The sequence below is a fragment of the Curcuma longa genome, chromosome 3 (assembly GCF_044706935.1).
Source record: "Curcuma longa cultivar G26 ecotype Majalengka, Jawa Barat chromosome 3, ITB_CL_G26_1.1, whole genome shotgun sequence".
Taxonomy (NCBI): domain Eukaryota; kingdom Viridiplantae; phylum Streptophyta; class Magnoliopsida; order Zingiberales; family Zingiberaceae; genus Curcuma; species Curcuma longa.
This window is the reverse complement of record NC_133863.1, coordinates 2,365,618-2,375,554: the sequence shown is the minus strand read 5'-3', so window position 1 is coordinate 2,375,554 and position 9,937 is coordinate 2,365,618. Positions and strand designations below refer to the sequence as shown.

Here is a 9,937-nt window from a genome sequence, read left to right as displayed (position 1 = left end):
TTAATTATATCAAAACTAGTAAAAACTACAAACTAATAAAGTAAACAAACTCAATAGCAAAATCATCAGATAATTAAATTAATACTCGGCACTAACTTTTTAACCACACCTTTAATTTGGTCCCTCTTAAAAAGAATAAAAATCAAAGAATAACGGCAACAAATTTAATCAAATCGCTGTCTCTATCTCATCTGGTGCAAGAACCAGATGCTTCGCTTCTTAGCCAATTTCAATTTCGCTCTGTAAAATAAGAATAATAATAATAATAATAAATATTATATATATTATATATACAGAATTCCTCTCGCAGTGTCCGCCAGAAACAGAATCATCGTTTCGTCACCATGGCTCGTTCCTATCTACTTTTCTCTGTACCCACTAGTACACCCGTGAGAGTTCGCCTCACGCACAACGCCTTTAAGCGGGACCCACATGACAATACATCCATGCACTGCGGGGTAAGAGCGTGAGTCTGGGAAAGATCATCTCCGTCAAACACCTGCACTCCCGGTGAAGTACAATTGCACAAAGCGATCCTTTTCTCTCTTCCCGTCAGAACCCTATCGCCGCCGCCCCTTGGAGGAAAGAAAAGAGCCAATGGAGGTCGCCTTCGCTTGATCTGCTCGTCCCACGACCGCCGGGAAGCTTCGTGCCTCTCCGAAGTGCTTGGTCCGTGTAGGTTTTCAGATTGATCTGATCTTTGCTGCAGAGTTTGATGGCATCAGAGGATGTGGTGGGGAAGAGCACGGGGGGATCGGCGGTGACGACGATAGTGAATCTCGCGGAGGAGGCGAGGCTCGCGCGAGAGGGAGTCAAAGCTCCCAGTCACGCGATCCTGAGCATCTGCAAGTCCCTTGTGGCAGGTGGCGTAGCGGGAGGAGTGTGAGTTACTTTGGTCTCTTTTCACCAATATTGACTGACACTGATCTGTTTTTTTTTTTGTTCCTTTTATTTTCGTCTTTTTTTTTTGAAATTATTGATGATTAGAGTTGCTTTCCCATTTTTTCTTCCAACTATTCATTGATCGTGTCTGGGTGCAAAGGTTGCTTTCTGGTTTCTTTTGACCTGTAATCTTGGTTCTCTCAGTTTTTTTGTTTCTTGCGAGTATGGACCCTTCCCGAAAATGTCGTTAGTCACGCCGACATTTCAGCGGAATATTTATTGCAAGCCTGAACTTCAACGATTATATCTTTTGATTCCTTATTAGATGGTATGTGTCCATACAGATGTGGATTTTATGCAGATTGGTAGTCTTTCATAAAATTCAGAATGAGTCATCATACCAGAAAATGTAGGGATTGATTGGCGATGCCGTCATAATTAACTAACTGATAGGCCTCTAACAATGATACCAGCCTGACTAACTAACCATAAGAAGCTGACACACTGCACAATTCTACCCTATGAACTGGCGCGTCATCCGATGTGTAATGCCAGATGCTTGTGCGTGGACCTTGAGAGCTATAGCAAATGAGAGTTGAAATCCTTGGACTCTGGTTTGTACTTTTGGCAGACGTCCACCTCATCCATGTCATGTGGCTGCCCCTGCTTAGTTCGGCACAAACTTGACAATTTGAATTCAGTTTGGTCAGAACCTTTCTACCAATCCATAATACATAGTGGTGCTGGGAGACTCTTTCAGTGTTTACTCATTTTAGATAGCGAAATGAGCCTTCACCCTGTACGATTACAATCCATAGGTAACTAGAAATGAACATTTTGGGTTATTGCTCAGAGGTTGTTATTGTCTAGCTTAGAGGTTAGAGTGATCTTGGTTGGTGAATACTGCAGAAATTCAATAGGCAAAGAGGTTGTCAGTTTAAATACTATAGTATAGATGGGCACGTGTGTTATTTTACAACTGTGAATTTATTTTTTAATTCCCTAAAAGAATGATAACTAGCTGATTTTTCAGGGCCTTTTCTTAGCTATTAAAGCCTATTCCATCTTCTAGGGTGAACAAACACAAAGTATAACCCTTAGTGCTAGTAATTCTGGTTTCTTCAGAATAAAAATTAAAGCTTTCTCTTTTTCTGGATTTGTTTGTTGTTAGATTGATACTCATTTTAATAATCAATCTAACGACCTATTCTAACTGATAATATTTTGGAAGAGAAAATTAATAATAAATCTAACTACCTATCTAAAGGATAATATCTTGAAGGGTTATTTGAATATGTGTATTTGGGGACCCTATCATTTGATAGGAATGGGGCTAAAAACAGAGGAATAAACTTTTTCATTGTATACATTTTTACATGGCTGGGGCTAAAATTAATCCTCCTGAAATAAGGTGGTCATGTATTTTGATAACAAGATTGCAAGTTTGCAACAAATTTTTGATTGGTTTGTTGTGAGATTAGGCATATACTTGGATACTCTTTTTAAGGCTCTCAACATGATGTTAAAGGTTTTGAGAAAGTCTTGCCATGGTTGGTCACTCACAAATACCAGGTGCCATTGTATAGCCACATATTCATGCAGTTGCTTTTAGGCACAGTATATGACATTCTCTCTTGTATTGGAACTTTTGGGTAAACGTCTCTGATTTGTCTTAATTGCTTTTCCTTCTTTTTTTCTCTCTATCTAAAGAAGAGTGCTACTAGTTTGACAAAAGTGTGCATGATTGTGATTAAAGAGGATTGTTTGTCTATGAGGAATTAGGTTTGTTTGTTTATGTTGCACTAATATTTTCATCTGTGTGAATCTAACTTTTACTGAAGTTCTGTTTTTTTTCTTCAAATGTGCTCTCATTAATTTAAGATTGAAGTAAAAGAATCAAAAGGGATTTCTAACTATATGCTCAATGTTTTTGCAGATCAAGAACAGCTGTTGCTCCACTCGAGCGGCTAAAAATCCTATTGCAGGTGGCATTTTGTTTGGATCATCTATTATTTTTCCTTCCTTCCTTTTTTTTATTTTGTCCTTGTTTGTCAACTATTTATGTAAAAAAACCTATCCTGTGTTTCTTTCTGAGATTTAGGTATCATTACCACTGTACACATTTCTTATATAACATAATCAAAAAATATTTGTGCATCGCTGCATTTTTAGTGTTTTCTTTCATTATTAGCAAGTCTTCTTTAGCAAAAACTTCTAAGGATGATCCTTCAAACCATCAAGTATTGTCGAGAAAGCATGTTCAATGTCGATCGATAAATTCCATAGTCAGTAAAGTTGAATCCAATACAGTGAAGGAATGAGAGTAAGAAACTAAAGAAAATATTGGCAAATTAACTTGTAGACACACCAAAAGTTGGGAAATTCTCAAAAGGTGCACCTCATTTGTGTTTTCCTAGTTCACATACCCTCTTTCGCCTTTTCTACTTTACATAACCAAAGTACCCTTTGTGTCATGAAAGTCACTTTTTTTCTTAATTTTTGAGGTCTAAAGCTATATTATTTTGGAAAATAAGGGCATCATTGGATTCGTATGAATGAGATGTATCTGGGAAATAAAAGAGTTAAAACGAGATTATTTGGGCCAAGGCGGTTTACGCCACACCACCTTGATGGATCTGGGAACATCAAATGGTTGAGGTAAGGCCACAAAATGTTGCTCTTGGTGCTCCCACAAACCCAACCATGCGATCCAATTTCAACTAACTGACCATCCTAACTCTACCAAGGTGTGGTCTGTGTCAAACCTTCTTCGATTGCTATTGTCCATATATTCATTTATTTATTTTTTGTGAGATAGCCTAAGTTCAAATGTAGGTAGGTATTGTTTTGCAGCTAATGTCTTTGTATATGGAGCTGATGCTGTATTATGTCCAATATCATGCATAAATTTTCTAATTTGTGACGTTCACAATGTATGTTTTTGTTCTCATGTTGAATTTATGGTGATAAATATAGGTTCAAAATCGCTGTGCAATTCAGTATAATGGAACTATTCAAGGGCTCAAGCATATATGGAAAACTGAAGGTTTTCGAGGGCTTTTCAGAGGCAATGGTACTAATTGTGCACGGATTGTCCCGAATTCAGCTGTAAAGTTTTTCAGCTATGAACAAGCATCAAAGTAAGTTTTGACGTCATGCAATCACATTTCAAAATTCTCCTTGATTGTGGCAAGATTCGTAATCTGAAGCCTTGTTCTGATACAGTCAATTAACTATCAAGTCTCTTAAAATTATTATTGCAAGCCTTCTTTCCAAGAAGTAATGTCCTCTTTGTTCTGGAAACTTATTCATCATTTCTGTTTGCTTCAAGAGTAAGTTTTGCAATTTAACTAAGAAGACATTTTTCTTCATCCAACATGCTGTCAGTACTAATGAGGAAAAAAAACTCTTCATCTCAAACCATGTCAAGTGCTAGCTCTATTCTAGTGCCGTTTTTTAAGATTGGGCTTAATAGACATTCTGACCTGAAAATATGATAAACATTATCACGGGATTAAGAATGCACAACACAAGTTAATGGTAATGGTCTGTTTTCTAGTCCTAAAATTATCTTGATCATCTTCTCACTCAAGGAATCTAATTGAGGTGTTATGATAAAATTAAAATGGATTGTCCTGAAATAGGTCTGCGTCCTAGTTAGGCTCATTTCTTTTATATTACTCTTTTTTTTTGGTAAAATGTTCCTTTCTGATTACTAATATTTTGATATATTTATCAGTGGAATTTTGTGGCTGTACCGGCGTCAATCTGGAAATGGTACGCCTTACCCTCATATAATGTGTGGTTTGTGTTTTGGCTTCATACCGTATCTTGTGTTCATGCATTGCTAGGTTGTTCTTTAACTCACTGAAAAGAATTTTTCACAACATTCCATATCCACCTATTGTATCAAATTGATTTTCCTTTTTAAAAGACAGCAAGTTTCTGAGTCAATCCTGACATTTATGCAATTATGCTTGTGACATTGTATCTGTACCACCTTTTTCCATTGATAATCGTTAATACAACAAACCTTAGGGGGAAAAAAAAAGAATGGGCAGTTCATGATTAACTTAGTTGATATGGTTTAGGACACCAGAGTTCTGGGCCAACTTGATTTTGTTCTACAATTAATTAGATGCATGGGCGTAGTGTACATAATGCACATTCATCTTGGTAAGGTCAAATTCATTAATTTGGCTGAACGTTTTTCCAATTAATTCGTTTTGGATGGTATTTTTCAAGACATACTAGAAAATAAATGTCCATCAAAGTCTAAACTATAGATCTCTGTCGCTCAATGTCTCTTTAATTAGTCAGTAAAATCATTCTCTGTTATGAGTGCTAGTGAATGGTTTTCTATTTCTCAAGCAGAAGATGCTCAACTTAGTCCTGTATTACGTCTTGGTGCTGGAGCATGTGCTGGTATAATTGCTATGTCTGCTACTTATCCAATGGATATGGTCCGTGGAAGGATTACAGTTCAGGTGCTCCTACCTCTTGCTATCGTCGTATGCCTTCTTTGACATGATAAATCCTTTTAACTCTTAGCAGATATTGATTACCAATATCTTGTTTTCCAAAACAGACTGAAAACTCACCTTACCAGTACAGAGGAATGTTTCATGCATTGAGCACTGTTTATCGTGAAGAAGGCTTCCGTGCTCTGTACAAAGGGTGGCTTCCATCTGTCATAGGAGTAGTAAGTCATCATAGAATCTCATTTTTCATTTTCTTCAGCTGGCACATCCAAATAGTTGGCTCTATACATGTTTTATTTTTATTACCATTGAAACAGGTATTGCAAAACCATCAACAGAAACGCAACCAACTTTTTTCTTGTTATTCTGATAACACATCTGATGATAACCTCTAGTGTGAAGTTTTGACATAGTAAGGGCTAACCTACTGTAAGCTTAGTGCTCTTAAGAATCATGACCAGAAGAAGCCTTCTATCCCAAACTTAACTACGACAGATTATTTTACTATACGAATATATTTGATAATGTTGGTGGACCACCTTACATGACATATAAGTTCATTTTTGTTAAATCAAATTCAAAGCACTTTCTTATAATCGTCTTTGCAGATTCCATATGTTGGACTCAATTTTGCGGTCTATGAGTCATTAAAAGCTTGGCTAATCAAGTCTAACCCATATGGCCTTGCCCAAGACTCGGAATTGAGTGTTGTCACGAGGCTTGCTTGTGGTGCTGCTGCAGGAACTGTCGGTCAAACAGTTGCCTACCCTCTAGATGTCATTCGCAGAAGAATGCAAATGGTTGGTTGGAAAGATGCTGCCTCAGTTGTGACAGGGAAAGGCAAGAGTAAAGCTCCCCTGGAATACACCGGAATGGTTGATGCATTCAGGAACACTGTGCGTCATGAAGGCTTTGGGGCCCTATACAAGGGTCTTGTACCCAATTCAGTAAAGGTTAGTGCCTTGTACTGTTATCCTAGTCATTTGTTGAGAATTGCAACCATAATAAGCCGCATTTAATATTTGTCATTTCGAGTTTCAGGTGGTACCATCCATAGCAATTGCATTTGTGACTTATGAGGGTGTCAAGGATGTTCTTGGAGTGGAAATGAGAATATCCGACTAAACCCTGAATTAGGAGCGGGAGTAGTGGTGGCATTTTGCAGGCGTTTTGGCTGTTGTCTGTGTAGGTCCATTAAATGGCAGGTCAGGAAGCTATTTGCTGGAAAATCGATGCCCAGCTAGGCAATCTTGTTTGCCACCTGGAATCGAAATAGTTTATATTCTTGAAAGAACACGTAGCACTCACGGAATACTTTCTATTTTTTTATGCTCGACAATTAAATCCAGGGCATTTTCTTTCCCTTTGGTAGTTTTCTATCTTATGTTTAGTAATAAATAGGACGTGGTTGGTATGTCCCTTGTTTGTATGTGCTACCTATGATGGTGACTTAAATGGAGAATTAAGACTTTCTTTAACTTTCATCTTCAATTTGAGAAACTCTTAGATTGATTTTAAATTGACATCAAGATGTGACTGTGTTTTTAAATTGATTTTTTTATCATAAAAAAAACTTGTAACTTTTCTCTTTCTTTTAATATTGTATTCGTACCATAATTATTTGTTGTCGTATTGAACTCTGGCAACAATGGAAGAACCGTCTTTATATCTCCTTATTTTATCAATCATTTGTTTATTTATTTACTTTGTGCCATTAAAGCACAAAATTTTATTTTATTTCTTCCAGTACTTTATTAATGTTTTTTTTATCATTTTACTCATTGTGAATGTTATATTAAAGAAATATAGTCATAAATATATTCTCGCGTATGTATTAATGTTTTACTGTCATGTGATATAAGATGCAGTTTTAGTTTTCTTGATCCTCAAATTTATCATTAATTTAAATTAAAAAAGGATTAACTTTTAATTTTGTTTTCAATACTTTTAGAAATGCCATTTGACCTTCCCCTGTTTTATACTACTACCATGCCGTTCTATACGTCACGTCATGCGTCATGATATGACCGGTCATGTCAAGAGGGATTGCATCAGGTTGGCAAATAGACATTTGTTGCATCTTGTTGGCAAATCATCATCCTCAAACGAACCGTTGCATGAATCAAAATCTAATTTTTTAAACTAGAGAGAGAGAAAAATTTATTAAAATGAAATGAAATTTTTTTATTTCTCGCACTGTGCCGTGTGTATTAGAATATCCATATTGGTATTCATATATGAGTGTTATAATATTTAAATGGTATTATAATCATATAGTATTATGTATGGGTATTATGTATGAGTATTATAATCATATGAGTGAGTGTATTTATTTAATATAAAATAAAAATAAATGAGTGGATAATAAAATTATTAATATTAAAATAAATACGAGTGTGTTAATAAAAATATTTGTTAATATAATAAATATGTGATATATTCTTTTTTATATATTTATTTTTTAAGAGATGATATATATTAAAATTTAAATGGATATTATCCAGCCGACAAAACCGGACCGCCAGGCTGGTGCATGACTCGGCGGGCCCATCTCGAGGCGGTCTTCCCTTCACGTGGGTGGAGGAGGAACCGCTACAAACCAACGGCGTGCCGGCTTCGTCGCCCTCCCAAACCGCTATAAATCCAGAAACGCTTTGTACCACCGACATATCACTGGGTAGAAGAAGAAACGAGAGCAGCTGCCCGAGGGCGGAGGCGGAGGCGGAGGCGGAGGCGATTCGGATCACATTGCCCACCCTCCAAATCTCTCTCATCCTCCTCGTTCTTCTCGCAGAGAAGGAAGAGGCAGCGAGAGAGATCGCAGGGTGTGTTGCTCGCTTTCCGGCCGGCTCGCAGCGGCAGATCTCGGAGGCAAATGGCGGGGATTCCTAGGGCTTCGGTTGGTCTTGCGGTCGTCATGGTCCTCGCCTTGGCGATCTTCATGCCGTCCGTCGGAGCCAATGCTCCCGCTCCCGCGCCCACCAGTGACGGTAATCTCATCTTCCATTCCCTTCTTTTATCCATATCTGCTAATTTAGATGTCAAATCCGCTCCTTTTTTTTCTGGCTCTCTTAAGTGTTACCTAACAGTTTCAAGTTTGAGTACAGTGAAGTTTTGGCGGATTTTCTTGGAATTCCCTACCTTTTTAAAAAAAAATTATCATCTTTTAATAATGGGTGTTGTTTTCTTTCTGAATCCTAACTTGTTTTTTCGGACGGGAAGTTGTTGAAGCCTCTGGATATTGTTTCGTCAGCTTCAATAGGTTTTTCTTACTGTACGCTATGATCTCAGCAAAAGTGGGTTTCTTTACCAGGAATTTCATACTTTGTGATATCTTTGAGCTCATTGAATCTTTCGGTGATCATTTGTATGTTTCACTATGCTTCTAATTTTGTTGTTTTTTAATAAAAAAACCAAACTTTTTTTATCTTCATCACATTATCTAATCATCAAACCGTGAGGTCGGTAGATCCCAATATAAGTTTGCCAATGGTAACTTGTTCTTACTCCATATTCTGAGCTATTGCTTGAAGAATGAAATCTAACAATTTTTCCCCCTTTTAATTATCTTTTTGGCAGGTACATCAATTGACCAGGGCATTGCTTATCTTCTGATGTTGGTGGCCTTGGTTCTGACCTACCTCATCCACCCCTTGGATGCCTCCTCCCCCTACAAGCTCTTCTAAGGCTCTTGTGAGGGAGAGAATGCGTTTCACTTGTATTGATTGTAATTTGGGACCATGTGGTTGAGTAGTGTTGGATTTGAACTTTAATAGAACCATCATCTTGTTTTTTGGTTTTTGATGTCTCTCATTATCATTTCTCCACTCGTGAAATATTGCAAATGACATCTCTTATGTCAATGACACCAAAGGGATATTAAATGAATGGAATTGGGATATAGATGGAATATAATGAAATAGAACCACTTTGAGGTTCCCTATGAAATGAGGCATGGAACGGAGCCACTACGAAGAAGTTCCGGGAGTTACGAAGGAAGCTTCGGACTCATATTGTTCATGGGTTGAGAACGGGAGTTGCACGCTATGAGGTCGAATCTTCCGTTGTTCTCGCTCCGTTAATAGGTAACCCATTCGCTGTCTTTGTTTCTATTGCATTCTATCTCATCGGTAGATATATATTAAACTTACATATGCTGAGCCTATTTTTAAAATTCTTTTTCTGAAAGATAACACATGTATAGGGAAACTCTTCCATAATACGACTGTAGAAGTAGAACAATGTAGTATCCATGAGCAGAGTAAGGGCTGAGTAAAAGTTTGATTAAACTTAATTAACTAAGTGAACCATCGAATTTATAAGTTCAATTAGGTTATTTTGAAATTTTGATATTTTTAAAATATCAATTATGATTATTCAGATAATTCAATTTGATTTTAATTTAAAATTTTTAATTTGATTAAACTTAATAAATCGATATTATGTGGTGTTAGTTTTCAAAATACAACATCACAAAGTGAGCGTGGTATTGGTAGAGATCAATTTTGACACTCGTTGCATTTACCAAAGTTTTGATTGATGTCGGCCATCCGTGATACAAAATAGCAAAATCT

The 9,937-nt window shown here is 36.9% G+C and overlaps 2 protein-coding genes across 2 annotated transcripts; both read left to right on the top strand.

Annotated features, from left to right (window-relative positions):
* The first annotated feature begins 498 nt into the window (after positions 1-498).
* Positions 499-6,707, top strand: LOC141824681 (mitochondrial adenine nucleotide transporter ADNT1-like). Its single transcript, XM_074712011.1, has 8 exons — positions 499-882; positions 2,819-2,867; positions 3,859-4,022; positions 4,622-4,659; positions 5,257-5,369; positions 5,471-5,584; positions 5,972-6,316; positions 6,405-6,707. Exons 1-8 carry the CDS (start codon positions 716-718, stop codon positions 6,486-6,488), a joined length of 1,074 nt encoding a protein of 357 aa, XP_074568112.1. The 5' UTR covers positions 499-715; the 3' UTR covers positions 6,489-6,707.
* Positions 6,708-8,049: 1,342 nt separating this feature from the next.
* Positions 8,050-9,164, top strand: LOC141824702 (arabinogalactan protein 16-like). Its single transcript, XM_074712032.1, has 2 exons — positions 8,050-8,353; positions 8,943-9,164. Exons 1-2 carry the CDS (start codon positions 8,239-8,241, stop codon positions 9,047-9,049), a joined length of 222 nt encoding a protein of 73 aa, XP_074568133.1. The 5' UTR covers positions 8,050-8,238; the 3' UTR covers positions 9,050-9,164.
* The last annotated feature ends 773 nt before the right edge of the window (positions 9,165-9,937 follow it).